This window comes from Podarcis raffonei, chromosome 8, assembly GCF_027172205.1.
Source record: "Podarcis raffonei isolate rPodRaf1 chromosome 8, rPodRaf1.pri, whole genome shotgun sequence".
Classification (NCBI taxonomy): Eukaryota; Metazoa; Chordata; class Lepidosauria; order Squamata; family Lacertidae; genus Podarcis; species Podarcis raffonei.
This window is the reverse complement of record NC_070609.1, coordinates 71,666,044-71,688,471: the sequence shown is the minus strand read 5'-3', so window position 1 is coordinate 71,688,471 and position 22,428 is coordinate 71,666,044. Positions and strand designations below refer to the sequence as shown.

General features: G+C 45.8%; 1 protein-coding gene across 1 annotated transcript in view; it reads left to right on the top strand.

Moving 5' to 3' along the window:
* The first annotated feature begins 5,402 nt into the window (after nt 1–5,402).
* Nucleotides 5,403–22,428, top strand: part of VWA1 (von Willebrand factor A domain containing 1) — a 41,665-nt gene continuing 24,639 nt past the window's right edge. Inside the window, exon 1 of the mRNA XM_053400737.1 lies at nt 5,403–5,796. Within this exon, the coding sequence (XP_053256712.1) occupies nt 5,727–5,796 (70 nt within the window). The 5' untranslated portion in view covers nt 5,403–5,726. The remainder of the gene's footprint in view (nt 5,797–22,428) is intronic.

Sequence of the window (22,428 nt, the reverse complement as noted above, 5' to 3'; positions counted from 1 at the left end):
TGGACTATATACTGTATTTTTTGCTCTGTAAGACTCACTTTTTCCCTCCTAAAAAGTAAGGGGAATGTGTGTGCATCTTATGGAGCGAATGCAGGCTGTGCAGCTATCCCAGAAGCCAGAACAGCAAGAGGGATCGTTGCTTTCGGTGAACAGCCATCCCTCTTGTTGTTCTGGCTTCTGAGATTCAGAATATTTTTTTTCTTGTTTTCCTCCTCCGAAAACTAGGTGGATCTTATGGTCTGGTGCGTCTTATAGAGCGAAAAATACGGTACCTCAGTATTGTCTACACCAAGGCCCCATTTGTGACTAGACATTTGATGCAGTATCTTCTTCTTCTTTCTTCTTTGGCGACCACTCATAGCTGAGTAAGATTGTCTTTCATAAACACGGTTTTAAAAGCGTGTCTGCGATTCTCCAGTGTTTTGACTTCACCCCAAGAAGCACACTCCATTGTCTTTCGATAGAAACAGGTGCCAACAATACCTCTTTAAACAGTAATGGCTTCCCCCCAGAGGATCATGGGAGCTGTCCTTTGTTAAGGGTGTGGAGGGTTGTTAGAGGACCTCCATTCCTCTTGCAAAAGTTGTGTACACACTATACATTTAAAGCAAATTCTTTCCCTCAGAGAATTCTGGGCACTGTAGTTTGGTTAAGTTGTTGGCAATTGTAACTCTGTGAGGGGTAAACTACAGCACCCAGAATTCTCTGAGGGAAAGAATGTGCTTTAAAGGTAGAGTGCATAGAATTTTCAATGTGGTTTAATGATCAACCCCTCTTCCAAAGGAACTCCAGGAATTTTGGCTCTGTGAGAGTGAACAGGTAGCCTTCTAACAATTCTCAACACTCTTAACACACTACACTTCCCAAGATCCTTTGGGGGAAGCCATGACTATTTAAAGTGGCATGATACTGCATTAAATACATAGTGCAGATGGGACCTACGCAAACCCTCCAACTGTCCCTATTTTCCAGGGACAGACCCAGATTTGCAGAAGCCATCCATCCCAATTTCGGATTTGATCCTGGAATGTCCTGCTTTTCCTTAGGACGCCCCTACTATACAACCTAGGGACACGGGTGGCACTGTAGGTTAAACCACAGAGCCTAGGCCTTGCCAATCAGAAGGTTGGCGGTTCAAATCCCCGTGATGGGGTGAGCTCCCGTTGTTCGGTCCCTGCTCCTGCCAACCTAGCAGTTCGAAAGCACGTCAAAGTGCAAGTAGATAAATAGGTACCACTCCGGCGGGAAGGTAAACGGCGTTCCCATGTGCTGCTCTGGTTCGCCAGAAGCGGCTTAGTCATGCTGGCCATATGACCCGGAAGCTGTACGCCGGCTCCCTCGGCCAGTAAAGTGAAATGAGCACCGCAACCCCAGAGTCGGCCACGACTGGACCTAATGGTCAGGGGTCCCTTTACCTTTACCTTTACTATACAACCTTTAGAAGACATCTGAAGGAAGCCTTGTTTAGGGAAGTTTTTTTTAATGTATAATGTTTTATAATGTTTTTATACATAGTGGAAGCCACCCAGAGTGGCTGGGGCAACCCAGTCAGATAGACGGGACAATAATAATAATAATAATAATAATAATAATAATAATAATAATAATACAATAGGATGTCCCTATTTTCATCGGAGAAATGTTCAGGGTTCTCTCCTAACCTACTTAGATACACTGAGAGTCGAACCTGTGACCTTCTATGTACAAAACAGATGCTCTACCACTGAGCTACAGCCCTTCTCTTATGACATCAGAAGACGGGAAGCTGCCTTATAGTGACCTTCTGCACGCAAAGCCTTCTGCACGCAAAGCAGATGCTCAGTCACCACCAAGTGACAGCACTCCCCCCCTCCAGTAAAATCAGCCATAAGGGATGTACAACGTCATTATTTGGCTTGGAGGTGTCTCAGGGCATCCACAAACAATTAAAAATAGCTTTGGTGGACCAGCCCAAGAATGTGATCAGAGTCAACGCTGTTTCGATGGTCTGAGGTGTCACCTTTCAAACTGGTGCCCCAGTGGCTTGTGGGGGAACTAATTTCATTATTTACGGCAGAGTTGGATTCAATGCGAAAGTGATGACAAGTGACCTGTCTGGACTTTGACACTTGTTGCCAGAAACATTGCGACCTGGTTTTCACCCTGCTGTGTCGTTCCCTGAGTGATTAGTTTACAACTAGGTTGTCCATCATCAGATATATACGGACGTACGATTTATTTCGTATTTATTTCAACTCCTCAGAGTATTGCGAAAGAACGATGTCAATCAACATCTGATGATCTCCTTCTACCGGTCCACAATAGAAAGTGTCTTTTCATACTGCATCATGGTGTGGTATGCTGGTTTGACATCAACTGATAGGAAGTGGCTACAGAGGGTGGTGAATACAGCACAAGATATTATGGGCTGTCCCGTGAACCCACTGGATGCAATAGCGGAAGAACGTTGCCTCAGGAGAGTAAGGAAAATTCTCAGGGATGATTCACACCCTGGCCAGCACTTTCTTGATCTCCTGTCCTCAGGCAGAAGATATAGAAGTATGATTAGTCCCACCAACAGGGTAAAGAACAGCTTCTATCCCTGGGCTGTTAGGCTGCTGAATGAAAAGATATCAACAGGGCAACTGACTTTCGGGTTTGGTGGGTGTGCGTCAGTAAATGAGGGGAATTAAGACTAAGAGATCTGAGTGGGGGGTGTTTGTGTAATCTCACTGTACACAAATTGTACAAGTGACAATAAAGTATTTCAATTTCAATACTGCTTAACGCCTGCGTCTCTTGGTGCTGCATGATAAGGTAATGGGAGATACAATAAAAATCAGTTAAAATCAACCAGAAGATCAGAAAACTTGCTTTAAATGCCTGCGGAAATCAAAGGGCCCCTACAGATTGGTCCAGATTGACTGGAAGTAGGATTGCATATATATAACCAATATGCTGGGTATGTGCCTTAAAGGTAAAGGTAAAGGGACCCCTGGTCCAGTCATGACTGACTCTGGGGTTGCGGCGCTCATCTCACTTTACTGGCCGAGGGAGCTGGCGTACAGCTTCCGGGTCATGTGGCCAGCATGACTAAGCCGCTTCTGGCAAACCAGAGCAGCGCACAGAAACGCCGTTTACCTTCCCGCCGGAGCTGTACCTATTTATCTACTTGCACTTTGACGTGCTTTCGAACTGCTAGGTTGGCAGGAGCAGGGACCGAGCAACGGGGGCTCACCCCGTCACGGGGATTCAAACCGCCAACCTTCTGATCAGCAAGTCCTAGGCTCTGTGGTTTAACCCACAGCACCACCCGTGTCCCGGTATGTGCCTTACCCTGTTGTAAAGCGTGGTGGAGGAGAATTATGTGTGGGCCACCTTGAGCTCCTTAGAGCAGTGGTGGGAGTCAAATATAAGAAATAAATATCGGTACTACATGTGAGATTCCCTATTTCTGTCTCCCCTGTTTAACCCTCTCTCGATAGAGTGCTTCCTTAAATTTGTGGACTTATTTTGGCTGGTCTGAATGAATGGGCATGTGAGTCTGAGTCACTCAGATAGTATTACTGAACTCAACATTTGACCGAGCCAGCTGCAACCCTAGGCCAACTCTGCAACCTGCGACCGACTTCATATCATAACAACCAAAGGAGTTGCGTGCCACCGATTATTTGGTTTCCATCTTTTATGGGCTGCCTCAGACATGCCCATGAGAACCTTGGGACTCTGGCACTTAAGCTGCAATGAAAAGCTGCAGTTGCCAACTTTTCCACTGGACTGAAATTGCATCTCTCCCTCTCTCCAGAGCAGGTCGCGTTGTTCTCTGTATCCCATCCAGGAATCTGGATTTGGCAACCCCTACCTGGATCAGGCCACGGATAGCTTGCAGATGGTACTGTGTGTATGCCAGTTTATTTCCAGGGACTTGCCCTGGATTGCAATCTAGTGCCTAATTTTCTAGAAATGTTCTGGTGTTGGTGTTTACTAGCAGATCCTCCGGGGACTGTGGGATCCCCAGACTTCCACCCTAAAGTCCAACCCATACTTGTGGGAATTTAAACACTTAAAAAAACCAATAACATCCTGAAACAAACCCTTTCATATTCTCAAAACCAGAAGGCTTTTAAAGGGGGAAAGTCAGTTGTTAAAATTCCTCTGGAATTTAATACCAGGAAGTTTGTGTTGACAAAAATGCCATTGGGGTGTGTGCGAAAATATGATCCGTCCGTAAGGCCTTAATATGTTTTTATGAAGGGAGGAGATAGGAAATTATGACAACTGTTTCAATGCCCAGGGTGGATTTGCGTGGGCAAGTGAGCAGAGTTTCTTTTAATGGGTTTTCCGCTGGGGAAAAGTAACACGGAATAACAAGCCGCAGATATGGAAAGATTTCTCTCCTTTAAAAAGGAAGTCAAGGGCCTTGGGATATATTGGGAGGAAAGGCAGAAGGGAAGTGGAAGGGAGCCAGGCTTGACTTCTCCCAGGGAGATTATCAATTTTGCCCAAAATTCTACCAACTTTTTTTCAGAAAGGGCTCCAGTGCATTAAGGCAGCTGTATTGCAAGCAGAAACCCATCCTGTGCCCTCCCTGTCAGGGCAGGAAAAGCTTCACCTGATGAGTAACACTGACTTCCCTAGGTGCTGAAGGCATAGGAGCTTTGCCACAAGGGAACGTTGGCAACCTCAGGACCGTGATGACATGCGTAGTCTCTTGGGAAGTAAAATCCCACTGAAATCAGTGGGAATATACCTCCAAGAAAAGAAACACACTCTCTTACACACACAGGTTTCAGTTGCACCACGTCATGTTGTAGGTTTGCCACCTTTTTTAAACCAACCAGGTTCCTGTGTATTTAAAAGTACCTGCTAGAAGTGTAGCAGGTAGAGTGGTGCGAACAACACCAGGAAATTTCACCAGCTACAAAAAAAAAAAATCCCTGTGTGTCTTAAAGGCAACAATTGCCAACTTTTTCAGTTGCTAAAGGCACTGGAGCTTTGCCAGAGGAAAAAATTGGCAACCATTTGTGAACCTTTCTTGCAGAGGAACAACAGCTGGGTTTACAGCATTTAGCAGGTGACACTTAAAAAAAATGTAAAGATTTTCCTAATGCAATTTAAGTACCCCCCCCAAAAAAAACATTAAAACAACCCCTGAAGCACAGACATTAATTGCCTATTAATTGCCTCAAATCGAGCCGCTGCTCCAGACACAGCTACAGAATCCAGGGTGGAAGTTGGCAACTCTACTCAAAGTGCAGGAACTTTTTCTCTTTTTTCTTTTTCCAAGGCTAGCATCCCAAGGGACTGGCCTGACCATGCCTGCTTTTTAGCTGTCCGCAATTCCGCGGAGGCTGGCCTAACTTTTTTAAAAAAGAAAAAAGTCAGGAGCACCCACAAGAGGGGAAGGAGGGAGGGGTGTTGTTCTGCAAGCCACTCCTGTCAGAAAGGATTTACGACTTGGAAAAAGAAAGGGGGAAGAGAGCGAGGGAGAGAGAGAGAGACGGGGGAAAAAACTGACTTGGATATTTCGCAAGAGAGCAGGGAGATTTTTCTCCTCTCTCTCTCTCTCTCTTCGCAAAGTCTGGGGAGGGTGGGCATCTCAGCTCAAGGCGAGAGTGGCACAGCAAGCACCAATCTGAATTCTCTCTGCGTGGTCCTCTTAACATGACTGCGCCCAGACTTCCCTTCTGTCTCTCCGGCGGCGTCAAGGTTCTGGGTTTAAGGTAGCTGCGCTCGCAGGAGTTGCTATGAGTTCCAGAGCTCTGCTCTTCCTTCTCTGGCTTCATGTTGCGCTGGGACAAACCCTCCTTCAAAGAGGTGAGTGTGTGGAGACAGTCTGTTTTCCTCCAGCTCTGAGTTTTGCTGCTTCTTGCCTCTGTGTGTCTTTACTTCTTTATTTTATTTTATTTTATTTTATTTTATTTTATTATTTTAAGAAAAAGGTGCGTTGGGTGCTCTCCAAAGTCAATATTTCCTGGAGTTGCTTTCGCACACAACTGAGCTTTCTCTCCTAGGAAATGCCAAGGGAAAGAAAGGGTGCATAACTTCTATTATTTATTTGTTTATTGCATTTATATACAGTACCCTCTTTGCCTGCAAGGAGACCAAAGCAGCATGCATGGTTCTTCCCCCCTCCTCATTTATTTTATTTTATTTTTCAATATTTTTATACTTTTCAAGTTTATACATTTCACTAATTTTTCAATCATTTTAGCATTTCAGAACTTGACTTCCTTCCCCCTCTTTGTGCGGTTCCTTTTAATACCCTCTGCATATCCAAATTAACTCAATTTGCTCATTTATTCTTCTACTTTAAATATATACTCTTATAAAACTGCAGGTTGTTACAACATGGTAGGATTATTCCCCCTCCTCATTCAATCCCCACAGCAACCCTGTGAGGGAGTTTCAGCTGAGAGGCAGTGACTGGATTCCAGTGAGCTTCAGGTCTGAGTGTGGATTTGTACCCTGATCTCCCAGGTCCTGGGAATTGTAGTTCACCCCTAACAGAACTGCAATTCCCAGCACCCATAACAAACTACAGTTCCCAGAATTCTTTGGGGGAATCCATTAACTTTCAATGTGCTGTACAGTGGTACCTTGGGTTACATACGCTTCAGGTTACATACGCTTCAGGTTACAGACTCCGCTAACCCAGAAATAGTGCTTCAGGTTAAGAACTTTGCTTCAGGATGAGAACAGAAATTGTGCTCATGCGGCACGGCGGCAGCGGGAGGCCCCATTAGCTAAAGTGGTGCTTCAGGTTAAGAACAGTTTCAGGTTAAGTACGGACCTCCGGAACGAATTAAGTATTTAATCCGAGGTACCACTGTATTTGTTTATTTCATTTATATCCCATCTTTTTCTCCAAGGAGCTCAAAGTGGCATATGTAGTTCTCCCTCTCCTCATTTGTCCCCCACAACAACCCTGCGAGGTCGGCTGGGCAGGGAGTCTGTGTTTGGCTTCCAAGATTACACTCAGTGAGCTTCATGGCTTAGTGGTGGGATTTGAACCCTGGTCTCCCAGGTCCTAGTCTGACACTCTAACCACTGCACCACACTGCCTCTTCTTGAGACAGCCTCTTCTTATTTTCCTAACGCACCCCCCCTCTCACTGCCCCTATGCTCACATTTAGGAGTGTAACGCTCTCAGAGAAACCGAGATGAAAAGATACTGTCCGTTATGTACGCAGCGCCGGCCACATGCGCAACGTTGCAGAGAGTCACGTAGGCAAACAAACAAACAACAAATCTCTGCCCCAGTGAACTTACAGTCTCTGCTTCCTTGGTTCCCACCACCAGAGGAATGCAGGCCAATGCAGTGACGTGTATTTTACAACTTTGTTTTGGTGGGTGAGCGTTAAGAGGGTTGCGTCTCGATGGGAGACTCAAGGATGCTTCCAGAAACTTGATGCTATTTTGCAGGTGTGATTTCATCACGTCTCGGGAAATTTAGGCTGTGCCATGAAAGTTGCTTTGGAGATTTCCCACCAAAACTGAATTTATTTTTTTTTTGCAATAAGGAAAGTGATGGGGAGATGTGAGTTAAGGGTTCACCGAGGCAACACTGTTGAACCCCTCTGCAAACATATCTGGAAAGAACGCTTGGTAAATCACCAATGCAAGCAAATCGGGCTGAATTCTCAGTCAACAGGTCATTTCGAAGCACTAAGGTGCTTTTTAACAGGCTAATAAGGCAGTTTCTGAACATTTGGCAAAGTCCCTTTCAGTTAGTCCAAGCCAAACAGCTTGCTGCCGGAAGATAAGTCCCATCTGCTGTGGAATTTGACATGGCCACATGTTGTTTTGTGGGTAAACCACCGACAGCTCCACAGCTACTGGTAAACAAGACATCCCTGCTGGGATGGTTCCTGCTAGGAATTATAGCCAGTGTGGTGTAGAGGTTAGACTGCCGGACTAGGACCTGGGAGACCAGGGATTGATTCCCCACTCAGCTGGGAAGGTTGGGCCAGTCATTATCTCTCAGCCTAGTCTACCCCACAGGGCTGTTGTGAGGATAAAGTGGGGGGGAGGGAGAACCCCAGGCACCGCTTTGCACTCATTGGAGGAACGAAGAGCTATAGATCTATTGAATCAAAATAAATTAGGAGACATCGAGAATCATAGAATTGTAAAGTTGGAAGGGACCCCAAGGTTCACCTAATCCAACCCCCCAACCCCCTGCGATGCACGACTGCTTGAACACATAAAGAGAATAATATCAATAATAATAAATGTTGTTAATAATAAATATAAATCATAATAATGGGTTACAGCCGATGCTAGTCCTGCTGGGAGTAGACTACAGTGGTACCTCGGGTTACATACGCTTCAGTTTACATACGCTTCAGGTTACACACTCTGCTAACCCAGAAATAGTGCTTCAGGTTAAGAACTTTGCTTCAGGATAAGAACAGAAATCGGGCTCCAGCGGTGCGGCGGCAGCAGGAGGCCCCATTAGCTAAAGTGGTGCTTCAGGTTAAGAACAGTTTCAGGTTAAGAACAGACCTCCGGAACGAATTCAGTACTTAACCCCAGGTACCACTGTAATTGAAATTAAGGAACCTTAGTTAGTAAGGACTATTGATTTCCATGTGACTGAAGCTGATCTCAAACTGACCTCAAACTGATTTTAAATAGTATGGGTTGTATTCTGGTCCTAGTCAGAGTAAACCCATTGGAATTAATAGCCATGACTCACTTAAGTCTGTTGATTTCAGAGGGGTTTGTTCAGACATCGGATACAACCCATGTAAGAATAATGTAACCATGTAATAAAAATAAAAGAGAAGGAGACTTTGCAGGTGGTGGTGGGAATTGAGAACAACTCGTTGAACGTGTAAAGTTGAACAGGAGAAGTTCTTACTAACTCTCACCATTTAGAGAGGGCTTTTTAATTTGGCATTCTATGCATTTTGTTCTCAGTGCTTCTCAAAGACTTTGAGGCTACTCAGTGCTATTTTTCTGGGGAAAGAGGTGCTGGAACTTATGAGGAACACCTCCCTTGCTCTTTTAGAATGGCAATGGCGCCCACCTGAGAGGTGCCGGAACTGAGTTCCTGTGAGTTCCGGCTGACAAAAAGCCCTGGGCCGCCACACCCTTGGTGCCAGAAAGTCATCCTCACTGCCCCCTACCCTATAAATTATTATTCAGAATAGCAGTTTGGACAACCTGCTGAGAAAGATAACAGCACAATAAAATTCAAAACAGTCACAGTTAATTGCACACTTATTCAGAATCCAATTAAAACTGTTAATGAATTCAGCCCAACTGAGGGACTTGATCCAGTGATACATGCTTTGCAAAGTCTGATAGTCTTTTACACCTCCAATGCCCCCCTGCCACCAGTATGATGTAGTGGTTAAGAGCGGTAGTCTCGTAATCTGGGGAACCGGGTTCGCGTCTCCGCTCCTCCACATGCAGCTGCTGGGTGACCTTGGGCTAGTCACACTTCTTTGAAGGAGGGGAGGAAGGGAAAGGAGAATGTTAGCCGCTTTGAGACTCCTTAAAGGGAGTGAAAGGCGGGATATCAAATCCAAACTCTTCTTCTTCTTCTTCTTCTACCTGCCTCTTAGCTGCCCCCTAAATAACCCCACTGCCCCCCAGCAGGTAGTACTGCCCCCTTTGGGAAACACTTCCCCCCCCAAAAAATTGTTTTATTCATTTTATAACACAACTAAACAACACAAACAGAAAAACAAACAATACAAACAAATTCTTGTCTTATCCTTCTTTTTTCTAAACATTGTTAGGTGGGCTTCCCCAAGTCCCCCCATCTGATTTTCATTTTACCTCATCTTTAGTAGTTACATATATCATAATTTTGAACCATTTTTTTATCACGCTTACTTTTACCATAAAATCTTCACATTTTATCACTTACAAATAACAGTATTACTTCTAGTCCTACAGTCTATATCCACTTCCAAATCTAGTCTAAGATTTAAATATTAACATATTTTTTCAAATGTTCTTTAAACTTCTTCCAATCTTCTTCCACCGTCTCTTCTCTCTGGTCTGGGAGTCTCCTAGTCAGTTCAGCAAGTTCCATATAGTCCATCATCTTCATCTGCCATCCTTCAATAGTTGGTAAATCTTGTTTCTTCCAATTCTTTCCTAGTAATATTCTCGCAGCTGTTGTGGCATACAGAAAAAAGTAACATCCTTTGGGGGGAGGATTTCATCCCCCCCCCCGGGAAACACTTCTTGATAAATAAACATGTGGTCATTTAACTGGAGATAGCAAGGAATGGATTGACCTTGGGGCCTTCCTTTTCCAAAGCATGGGATCTATCACTCAGCAAAATCCTTCAAAGGGGTCTGAAAGGTCCTCAGATTTATCAGGGACTGACCTGGAGATTGTGACCCCGATACAAGGCAGGTCAGTTTTGCACACAAAGCAACACTGGTTCTTAAATGCAGCCAGACCCTTTTTGAGCAGTGTGGAAATACAACTTATTTTGCAACCGGTGATGTGAATCGCAAGGAACTCGGTTGTGTACTTAAAGCAGATTTTGCCAATCTGGTGCGTTCCAGATATTGAGGAGTACAGTTCCCGAAATTTTTTCTGCTCTCCTGCAAATCTCGGGGGCTCCTCCTGTTAGCAACACCACTTAAATAACCCAGACAGTGCCCAGAGAGAAAAGAAATCCTGACAATGCTTTACTGAGGAAGCTGAACAAAAACAATATACCGTATACTGTGAGGGGAAAGGAACAAAAAAAGGGTTTGCATTTCTTAGCTCAGGCCTTGTCCGTAGCTGGGAGACATTCAACCAGACATGCAGAGGAAGGTTGCAGTGCAATTATTCTCTATTCAAGCAATGTGTGCAGAAAAGTATATATTAGGGGAAAGTGTGCATATAAAGTAGGAAAAATAGTGAGGGGGGGATGTGCATATTTGTCAAAACTGCGTACAAATGTGTGTTTATCTGGAGAAAATTGCAGTAAAATTCTTAAGAATTGCAGTCATCATCATTTTATTATGTATACCCTGTTTTTCCTTAACATGAAGCTTCACTCCACAGATGAGGAACCTTTCTTAGACCGAGGGCCGCATTCCCTTCTGGGTAACCTTCCAAGGGCCACATGCTGGCGGTGGTTGAGGCCAGAGGCAAAAATGGGCGGAGCAACGACTGTGAAATTCTTACCTCTGTACATTCCTCTCTCTCTGTCCAAGCAAGAGTTCAAGGGCCCATTCCAGCCAGGCAAAAACCTTCAAGGAGGGTCTGGGCCAAGGCCAGTTAGAGAGGTGAGAGGGACAGGGGGTAGGCAGGTGTGGGGGATTCCCTGGTTCTGAATGGGATAATTGTGCCCCTGAAGAACCAGGTGCGCAGCCTGGGAGTCATCTTGGACTCACAGCTGTCCATGGAGGCGCAGGTCAATTCTGTGTCCAGGGCAGCTGTCTACCAGCTCCATCTGGTACGCTGGCTGAGACCCTACCTGCCCGCAGACTGTCTCACCAGAGTGGTGCATTCTCTGGTTATTTCCCACTTGGACTACTGCAACGCGCTCTACATGGGGCTACCTTTGAAGGTGATCCGGAAACTACAACTAATCCAGAATGCGGCAGCTAGACTGGTGACTGGGAGTGGCTGCTAAGACCATATAACACTGGTTTTGAAAGACATACATTGGCTCCCAGTACATTTCCGACCACAATTCAAAGTGTTGGTACTGACCTTTAAAGCCCTAAACGGCCTTGGCCCAGTATACCTGAAGGAGCGTCTCCACCCCCATCGTTCTACCCAGACACTGAGGTCCAGCACCGAGGGCCTTCTGGCAGTTCCCTTACTGCAAGAAGTGACATTACAGGGAACCAGGCAGAGGGCCTTCTCAGTAGTGGCGCCTGCCCTGTGCAACACCTTCCCATCAGATGTCAAGGCAATAAACAACTATCTGACTTTTAGAAGACATTTGAAGGCAGCCCTGTTTAGGGAAGTTTTTACCGTTTGATGTTTTATTGTGTTTTTAATATTCTGTTGGGAGCTGCCCAGAGTGGCTGGGGAAACCCAGCCGGATGGGTGGGGTATAAATAATATATTATTATTATTATTATTATTATTATTATTATTATTATTATTATTATTACTATTACTATTATTACTATTATTATTAGGTGCCTCGTAAACTGAGCTGCTTCTGTGCTTGTTTTCTGACACCCAAGAGGGGATGGAGCTCACAGCTCTGGCACTGTGCCGGGATTCCTCCCGCCTCTGGCTGCCCACATTGCTGTTGCATTGTTGATTGCCCTCTGCCACCCATTTGCCTGCTATTATGGAAACGCAGAGCACTGGGTTGACGCAGCTGTGTTTTGCAACAGAAACCCTTAGCCGGGCAGCAGAAGTACATTACACATACAGAGAGAGGGAGAGAGACAAAACTGAGTTGCTGCACCAAAACTGTAAGGGCAAAACAAGACTTCTGTAGCAGCAGCTACAAAATTACTCAGCGTGGCACTTATGTGAGTGGAATTGACTGCAGGGTTTTTGTTATGTAAACTTCAGCTGCTGGGGAAGCCTGAGCACCCTCAGGACTATAGGGGTGGGTGGATGAAGAGGGTTGAATTTAACTCTTCATTTCCTTTACATGGTCACAACAAATATTGCCTCTCCAAAGCTCCTGTCTGCACTTCTTCCCACATGCTTGAAAGGCAGGCAGCAGGTCATGGAGACAACTGATATTGTGTCTCCCTGGCAGGTAGAGAGACCTGCTCAGATTTCCTCAGGGCTACTTCTGTGGCATGGTGGTTTATAGCGCTGGACTAAGTCCTGGCAAGGACGTGGGTGGCGCTGTGGGTTAAACCACAAAGCCTAGGGCTTGCCGATCAGAAGGTCAGCAGTTCAAATCCCTGTGACGGGGTGAGCTCCCGTTGCTCGGTCCCTGCTCCTGCCAACCTAGCAGTTTGAAAGCACGTCAAAGTGTAAGTAGATAAATAGGTACCACTCTGGCGGGAAGGTAAACGGCGTTTCCGTGCGCTGCTCTGGTTTGCCAGAAGCGGCTTAGTCATGCTGGCCACATGACCTGGAAGCTGTACGCCGGCTCCCTTGGCCAAGAAAGTGAGATGAGTGCTGCAACCCCAGAGTCGGCCACGACTGGACCTAATGGTCAGGGGTCCCTTTACCTTTCAGTCCTGGCAGATCTGGGTTCAAATCCGCCACCCAGCTGGGTGACCTCGGGCCAGTTGCGATCTCTCAACCTAAACTACCTCACAGGGTTGTTGTGAGGATAAAATGGGGGAGCGTTGGGAACCATGTACACCACCCTTGAGCTGCTTGGACGAAAGGCAGGATGAGAATGTAATAATTAAAATAATAATTAAAAAGATTACAGGAAAAAGCAACACATTCCTGCAGCTAATGTTGTGTCTGGATGTCAACTAGAGAAGCCACTATGAAGAGTCATGGGTTCCCCCCAAAGAATCCTGGGAACTGTAGTTTGTTAAGAGTGCTGAGAGTTCTTTGTTGTTGTTGTTTAGTCATTTAGTCGTGTCCGACTCTTCGTGACCCCATGTACCAGAGCACGCCAGGCACTTCTGTCTTCCACTGCCTGCTGTAATTTAGTCAAACTCATGCTGGTAGCTTTGAGAACACTGTCCAACCATCTTGTCCTCTGTCGTCCCCTTCTCCTTGTGCCCTCCATCATTCCCAACATGAGGGTCTTTTCCAGGGAATCTTTTCTTCTCATGAGGTGGCCAAAGTATTGGAGCCTCAGCTTCAGGATCTGTCCTTCTAGTGAGCACTCAGGGCTGATTTCCTTCAGAATGGATAGGTTTGATCTTCTTGCAGTCCATGGGACTCTCAAGAGTCTCCTCCAGCACCATAATTCAAAAGCATCAATTCTTTGGCGATCAGCCTTCTTGATGGTCCAGCTCTCACTTCCGTACATCACTACTGGGAAAACCATAGCTTTAACTATACGGACCTTTGTTGGCAAGGTGAGAGTTCTTAGGAAATCCCTATTCCCCTCTCAGAGCTACAATTCCCAGAGTGGCTTAACAATCAATCCCTCTGAGAATTGCAGCAGTGTGAGGGGATGGGGGGGGAGGGATATCCTGACCAGCAGAAATGAGAAAACAAAGGATGAGTACATCCCTCTGTGTCTAATTGAGCTTCGAGGGGTGCCTGGATGTCTGCAACTTGTCTTTCCCCGGGCACTGGCAACCCATGCTATGTCACTGAACAAGAGTCCTGCTGGATCAGAGCAAGTCTCCATCTCCTCCCAGTGTCCTGTTTCCCACAGTGGCTTCCACAAAATAGGCCACGAAGGCAGCCACTCTCTCCTCCTGTTGTTCTCCAGCCATCGGTATTCAGAGATAGGCTGCCTTTGAACATGCAGGATCTATTTAGCCATACCTGGCTCACAGCCAGAGGTGCACTTTTCATCCTCTTTGCTTTCCTCTGCTTGATCTCGGCCGCTTTTGCCACGCATCGCAGCAGGGAGGCCCACAAGTAGATAAATTATTGTTCCATCCGCCTCGCTCTTTCAGATCAGCTGGCAGCATCGGATCAGATCTGGCTCCGCTATGAGATAGTTGTCAGCATCAAGCATCATTAGAACAGACCCAGCTGCTTCTGTTTGGGGGGCTTTTTGGAAAACCCGACCGTTCCTTCTGGCAAGGCTGAACTCCAGGACTGGGATCGTAAAGCACAGCTCCAAAAAACACCAAGAGCCAATTGGCTCCAGGCGCACTTTGCAGACCGCTTTGCCCCCTCTCTATATTATTATGGGGAATGTGACGGTTTAATTGGCAGCCAGCATCCTGGAATCATAAAGCTGGGAGATGGAAAGCCAAGACATTAATGAAGTGGGCTTTTCATCCTCCAGAATATCCCCAAATTAGGCCCGTATAGCAGCTTCTAGTCAGCAAGTCTGGGCTTCCAACCCTATAAAAAAGAAAAGGAAAAGGAAATTCTCCTTACTGGAGCCACAGAACAGCTCATCTCCCCCAACTGGGGTCTGTTTTGCTTACAGCATGTTTACATGGACAGATGTACCACTGCATCAGCTGCAGTGCATCTGCTTTGCATGCAGAAGGGCGCAGGTTCAATCCCTGCCATCTCCAGGTAGGGACTAGGAATGGTCCCCTCTCTCAACGTCCGAAGAGCTCCTGCCGGTCCGTGTCGACAATACTGAGCTATCTGTGTGACGTTGGCTACGACTTGCCGTGTTAACCCACAGACACCTTCGTTCAGTAGATGAATCAATTAACCCACTAAGCCTTGCGGAATTGGTCAAACAATCTTTCATCCATCCTGGTTTTTAAAGCACGTCATTGTATTGATCGGGGAAGTGATGGAGGTTTGAGGTAGCTTTGGATACGACAGAACAGGAGCGGGCCACCTTTTTATAGGCAGGGGGCCACATTCCCTTCCAGACAAACTTCCAGGGGCAATTCACCACTGGTGGGCGGGGCCAGAGGAGCAAGTGGGCGGGGCAGGAAATGTCAATGAAGGCTGGTTTCTACGCACGCCTCTTTCTATCCTTGCAAGCAAGCGAGAGGCATTTAAGGACATGTCCCAAGCACTCAAGCGGGGAAGCAAGGCAGTACCATAAGCGGTGCGCTACGGGGAGAGTCCTGAGGGCCAGACAGAAAGCCCTCGGGGGCCAAACGTGGCCTGAGGTTCCTCTTCCCTCTGACAGAACACCAGTTTGCATTGTGTTCGAGTCGCTGCTTCAAACAGACTCTGCCTTCCAGCAGGCAGAGGTGGCTGCAATAGCCCGAGGCAAGGAAGAAACAACACCTTCTGAGGTTCCACGATGGGATATCAGGCAGTTTGTTTTCTGTTCTTCCTCCTCCTCTCCCTGCTGCTCCCTGCGGCGCTTTGTCACGTAGCTGGTATGCCTTCCTCCCCATCCTTTGATGATTAAGAGACCCAACCTGGAAAGAGGTTAATTAAACAGTTAGGTGGGGCAGCTTCCATTGCCTGAGGAGGGTGTGCCATTAACCGGGGTGGGGTGAGGAACGGCATTGCAGTGATCCCAAGACAGCTGTGCTTTTGGGTGAGTATTAGGAAGAACTTTCTGGTGGTGAAAGCTGCTCAACAGTGGAGCAGATTCCTTTGGACGCTGGTGAACGCTCCTCCATTGGAGCTATTTTAACAGAGGTTGTAGGGCCACCTGTCAGGGATTATTTATCTGCGATTCCTGCATCGCAGGGGTTGGACTCGATGGCCCTTGGTGTCTCTTCCAACCCCATGATTCTGTGAATGGGCTTTTCTTTATTCCAACTGAAAGCTCTTCACCTAGAGCAGCCTTTGTGAGCTTGGTGGCTTCCAGGTGATTTGGGACCTCAATGCCCATTACAGTGGTACCTCGGGTTAAGAACTTAATTCATTCCGGATGTCCGTTCTTAACCTGAAACTGTTCTTAACCTGAAGCACCACTTTAGCTTATGGGGCCTCCCACTGTCGCTGTGCCGCCGTTGTGCGATTTCTGTTCTCATCCTGAAGCAAAGTTCTTAACACGAGGTACAATTTCTGGGTTAGCGCAGTCTGTAACCTGAAGCATATGTAACCCAAGGTACCACTGTAGACCCCCAGGCTCCTCTGTAGATTAGAGAGGCAGAACCTGAAGAGAAACTCTTTGGTGGAGAATTTGTTCTAGCTGGTTTCGCCTGCATTCAGCGAGTCTGCTCTGGGTAGGGCTAGCATTCATTGGACACAAACCACTGCCTCCAACATTGCTTGGATCCTGCTTGGTTGGGGCTTGGTTGGAGACTACGTGGGGCTGCTCTTGAGACTGACCCAGAAACTCCATTGGGTGCAGAATGCTGCAGTGAGACTCCTTACGGGGTCCTTGCTGTGGGATCACATTCACCCGGTGCTATACCAGCTCCACTGGCTCCCAGTGGGGTACAGGATCAGGTTTAAGGTGCTGGTTTTAACCTTTAAAGCCCTATATGGCCTAGGACCCTCGTACCTACGGGACCGCCTCTCCTGGTATGTCCCACGGAGGACCTTACGGTCTTCAAATAAAAACATCTTGGAGATCCCGGGCCACAGGGAGGTTAGGCTGGCCTCAACCAGAGCCAGGGCTTTTTCGGCCGTGGCTCCAATCTGGTGGAACGCTCTGTCACAAGAGACTAGGGCCCTGCGGGACTTGACATCTTTCCGCAGGGCCTGCAAGACAGAGCTGTTCCACCAGGCCTTTGGCCAAGGCACAGCCTGACCCCCTCCTTCTGCAATCCTCATAGAACTCTAGCCCAATGGTTGCCATTAATTTGATTTTAGAATGAGTTGATTTTAGAATGCATTTCAATTAATTGATTGTGATTTTATGTAAATTGTGTTACTTTTATTGTTGTTAGCCACTCTGAGCCCGGCTTCTGCTGGGGAGGGCAGGATATAAATAAAATATCATCATCATCATCATCATCATTATTATTTGGTTGGCCACTGTGAGAACAGGATGCATGGCTTGATCCAGCAGAGCTCGTCATATGTTCTTATGAAATTGGAAAGAGAGCAAAGCCATTGCTGGTCTCTTAAGTAGAAAAGATGAACAGGGCCTGCTTCCCTTTAGTTCCTCTGCTGCCAAGCCTGATGGAATAGCTGCTGGTATGGACACATTCTAAACATGCAAAAGATTGTGATGATTTAAAGCTAAAACCAGCACTTTAGATTTTGCTGGGAAACTGATAGCTAGCAAATGCAGATCTTGTAAGACCAGGGCAATGCGATTTGATCTTTGGACCTCATGTAACAACGTGCTGCCTGCATTCTTCACCAAGTTGACATTTCCAGGCTACTTTTCAAGGCAGCCCCACAAGAAAGCAGAGAGATCTTATCTTTGAAAGGTCAGTCACACAGTCTGAAGAACGATTGGGGTGCATTTTTTCCCTCTTGTAGTTTCTCCATCAAATGTAATTTAAGGTCCCTGAGAGAGTCTGAGGTTTTCTTTACAGCTGCATACAACCAACCACCCATTTCACAACTGTGGTCAGTTTCCTTCATCTTCCTCCTCCCAGCGCACACATTCTTGGCGTGGTAAACCTGAGTCAGTTGCAATGCCAGCGCTGAAACAATATCCCTGTTTTCCTTCTCTCCATCTCCTAGTGAGGGGTGAATCTATCCGTGTGTGTGTGTGTGTGTGTGTGTGTGTGTGTGTGTGTGTGTATTTCTTGGCTTTTCATTCTTCCAGTTGTAAGTTCCATTTTGCACACCAGCTTGCCATTTTTCTGAAAAGTCCTCATAAAAACGCGGCAGCATTTGAGTGTAAATTTCTCCCTATATACATAAGAAGCTGCCTTATACTGAGCCAGACCATTGGATCCATTTGGTTCAGTATTATCTACACCAGGGTTTCCCCAACTTGGCTCTCCAGCTGCTTTTGAACTACAATTCCCATCATCCCTAATCACTGGTCCTGCTAGCTAGGGATGATGGGAGTATTAGTCCAAAAACAGCAGGAGATTCCCAGGGTTTGGGAAACCCTGATCTACACTGACCAGTAGCAACTGTCCAGGGTTTCAGACAGGTGACATTCCTGGTTCTAGCTGGAGATACTGTTAATTGAACCCGGCACCCTCTGCATGCTGAGCAGATGCTCAAACACTGAGCATCTTCCCCCCAAATTCTTCTGTGCAGTTTCTTCTAACAGGCTCATTTCTGCAATCTATTTTTTCTAGTATAGACGTCTGCCTACACACTTTGCCCTAGAAATATGCATTTCTGTACATATTACAGTGGTACCTTGGTATAAGAACAGCCCTGTTTACGAACTATTCGGTTTATGAACTCCGCAAAACCGGAGGTAGTGTCCTGGTTTGCGAACTTTACCTCGGTCTAAGAATGGAAGCCGAATGATGGAAGGGCACTGGCGGCGGGAGTCCTCATTAGGGAAAGCATGCCTTGGTTTAAGAATGGTTTCGGTTTAAGAATGGACTTCCAGAACAGATTAAATTCGTAAACCGAGGTCCCACTGTACTTGGCTGTTGAACTGCACTGCAAAATTCAGAGAAGTGCAGAAAGGTGGCTGCTTTTTGGTTCACTTGCATTGTTTCAGGAAGTGTGGGTTAGGGAGGTTTGCCTTTTTTATCATCTTTTTTATTTGATTTTTCAAATACAGTGGTACCTCAGGTTACATATGCTTCAGGTTACATACGCTTCAGGTTTCAGATTCTGCTAACCCAGAAATAGTACCTCGGGTTAAGAACTTTGCTTCAGGATGAGAACAGAAAATGTGCTCCGGCAGCACGGCGGCAGCAGGAGGTCCCATTAGCTAAAGTGGTGCTTCAGGTTAAGAACAGTTTCAGGTTAAGAACGGACCTCTGGAACGAATTAAGTACTTAACACGAGATACCACCGTATAGATTTATAACAAAACCAAATACATTTCCATATACAGAGATTTCTCTGAATCTCATGACTTCCGCCCCATCGCTTCAGTGGGTCCTAATGTCAGCGTTTTCAACTGCATAGTGTATCGTAATCTACATTTTATATCTATCCATATTATCCATCGTATTTGCTACACTACAAGGGTTATAATAATCCTGCTAATGTTTTCATCTGCTTACAGTGGTCTCCTAAACAAATAATTTTTAAAAATTCCTTTCTTGAAGTTTTTGTCTTCTTGGTTCCTGAGCTTTCCAGTCACCCTTGCCATTTAGGCATAGTCCATTAGCTTAGTTTGCCATTCCTCTCTGGTAGGGAATCTTTCTTCTTTCCATCTCTGGGAGGTTTGCCTTTCAATAGGATCTGAATCAAATTCCCCCCTGATCCCTACTCTTAGCCAAAAAGGTCTCTGGAGTACACCCCAGTGCAGGTAATACCTTTTGAGTGGCTTCTATGTCTGGAGGAAGGAATTACAGTGGTATCTCAGTTTAAGAACAGTCCTGTTTACGAACGATTTGGTTTACGAACTCTGCAAAACCGGAAGTTTGCAAACTTTACCTCGGTCTAAGAACGGAATCTGAATGGTGGAAGGGCACCAGTGGCAGGAGGCCTCATTAGGGAAAGCACGCCTCAGTTTAAGTACAGTTTCGGTTTAAGAACGGACTTCCGGAACGGATTAAGTTTGTAAACAAGGTACCACTGTATTTCTATTTCTCCTTAGAAAACTCAAGCAAAACCTAAGAGAATCCTCTTTTGACTCTGGCATTTTGACTCTCACAGTTGGCATGCAACGTTCGAAATTCACCAGGCTCCAGGAGCATTTTGAGCCTGGCTATTGGCCACTTGGGATGTGGGTGGCGCTGTGGGTTAAACCACAGAGCCTAGGGCTTGCTGATCAGAAGGTCAGCAGTTTGAATCCCCGCGACGGAGTGAGCTCCCATTGCTCGGTCCCTGCTCCTGCCAACCTAGCAGTTTGAAAGCACGTCAAAGTGCAAGTAGATAAATAGGTACCGCTCCGGCGGGAAGGTAAATGGTGTTTCCGCGTGCTGCTCTGGTTTGCCAGAAGCGGGTTACTCATGCTGGCCACATGACCCGGAAGCTGTACACCGGCTCCCTCAGCCAATAAAACAAGATGAGCGCCGCAACCCCAGAGTCGGTCACGACTGGACCTGATGGTCAGGGGTCCCTTTACCTTTACCTTTATTGGCCACTTGCAACCTCAGGATGCTGCCTGAAGTCTTCACCATCTGGAGACGTATGCCTGGGGATCATTGGATCTTGACTGTTTTCACACACCAACAACACATCCTGTAGCATTCTCTCCATGATATTTTATCTGCACAATCAGAACGGATTTCAGGAACCCAAAAGTCATACTGAAAAATAAGACTTTCAAACTGTCTGGCCCCAAAATGGCAACTCGATATTATTCCAGTTTGGTGACTGTAACCCTGGTTTAAGGAGCCATTTGGTGCTTAGCTTATATATCTGAGTTTCTCACACTGTTGACATGTGGTCCCCAACAGAAAACAAAGTTGCCCACCTATAGTCTAAAGCAGCATTTCCAAAATATTCCCTGGGTGGAGTGAAAGGGTTTCAACAGGCAGAAGGTGGAATAATTTATTTATTTGTGTTTTTAAGCTGTAGAAAACAATTCATGGTATTATTAGAACTACCCCCAAATGTTGGTGACACTACCCCTTCTCAGGCAAATATAATTTGCAGGTAGGATTTCCCATATTACAACTAGAGCAAATTGACTTTAGCTTCTTCGCTCCTGTTGACACACAGGATGAGGGAACATATTCCCAGCTCGGGACAGTCCGTGGCCCAGCAAATTTCTTGCCTCCGGCAGAGTATGTGAGAGGATATATGCCAGGAAGTTTACGGCTGGAGACTTAAATTGCCTTTCATCGCTTCCAGGCACGATTGTCTAGCACAGAGGAGGAAAGGGATTAGTAAAAGCAAGGCACCTGTGGACACGACTTCCTTCAGACTCTGTTATTCATTGACAAGGCCTCACTGTTGGCTAAGTCATGAGAGCTATATTGTTCTGCATGGTTCTCCACGAGGCTATACCAGATCCGTTTCCTTGTGAGAAGACACGTGCTGGATATGTGTGGCACTTTTTTCGTAATACTATTTTTATTTTTATTTTGAATAATAGATATTTATCAGAGGTGGGGAACTTCAGTCCTGTGGGGCCAAAAGTGGCCCTTTCAAGTCCCTCGATCAGGCCCTCAGAACTCTCCCCAAGTCACACCCAAATCCCATTTTGTACCCTCTCTCAAGTTTTTTTCCACCTGCCTGGTGAACTCTAGTCATGTCTCTATCCTCCTGGATAGAGGATAGAGAGGGATGAGTGAGTATGGCTGAAGGGGTTATAATAACCTAAGATGTTGGATAGAAAATAAGGTGTTTTTATAAGCTGTAATGCTTTGAGATAAGGATTTGCTGAACAAATAATTTGAATTGGGCTACAAGAAGGGGAGGTATGAGGAGGTCAGGGAAATATGTCATTGAAAATTAAGTATTGTGAACTATATGTGTTTTTAAATTTTTTTGTTTGTTTTTTGTTTGTATAAAAATTGAAAAATTTAATAAATATCTTTTTTTAAAAAAAAAGAGTATGGCTGAAGAAACCAGCCTAGAGGGCAAAGGTAAAATTTGCATTCATTGCTCCACCAATTTTGTTTGTTTTTTAAAAAATATTTTTATTTGGTTGTACATATTGAAAATTATAATCACACCACAACATATCCACAGTTAAACGATTCCTCCGAAACTCTGGACTTCCCACCTTCCCCTCCATGGATTCTGTTATTAAACCTTTTCTGCTGCATCTTTTTTCAATAATCCAAATTTTTTATAACTCCACTATGTCCATATTTCTTGTTATATTACAAGTGTTGTTGCAGTATGCTAGTGTTTTCATCTGCTTACAGTGGTCTTTAAGGTAAATTATAATTTTATCCCATTCCTTATTAAAGTTTTGGTCTTCCTGGTTCCCGAGCTTTCCGGTCAGTTTTGCCATCTTGGCATAGTCCATCAACTTAATTTGCCATTCTTCTCTGGTAGGGACTTTATCTTCCTTTCATTTCTGGGGTAATAAC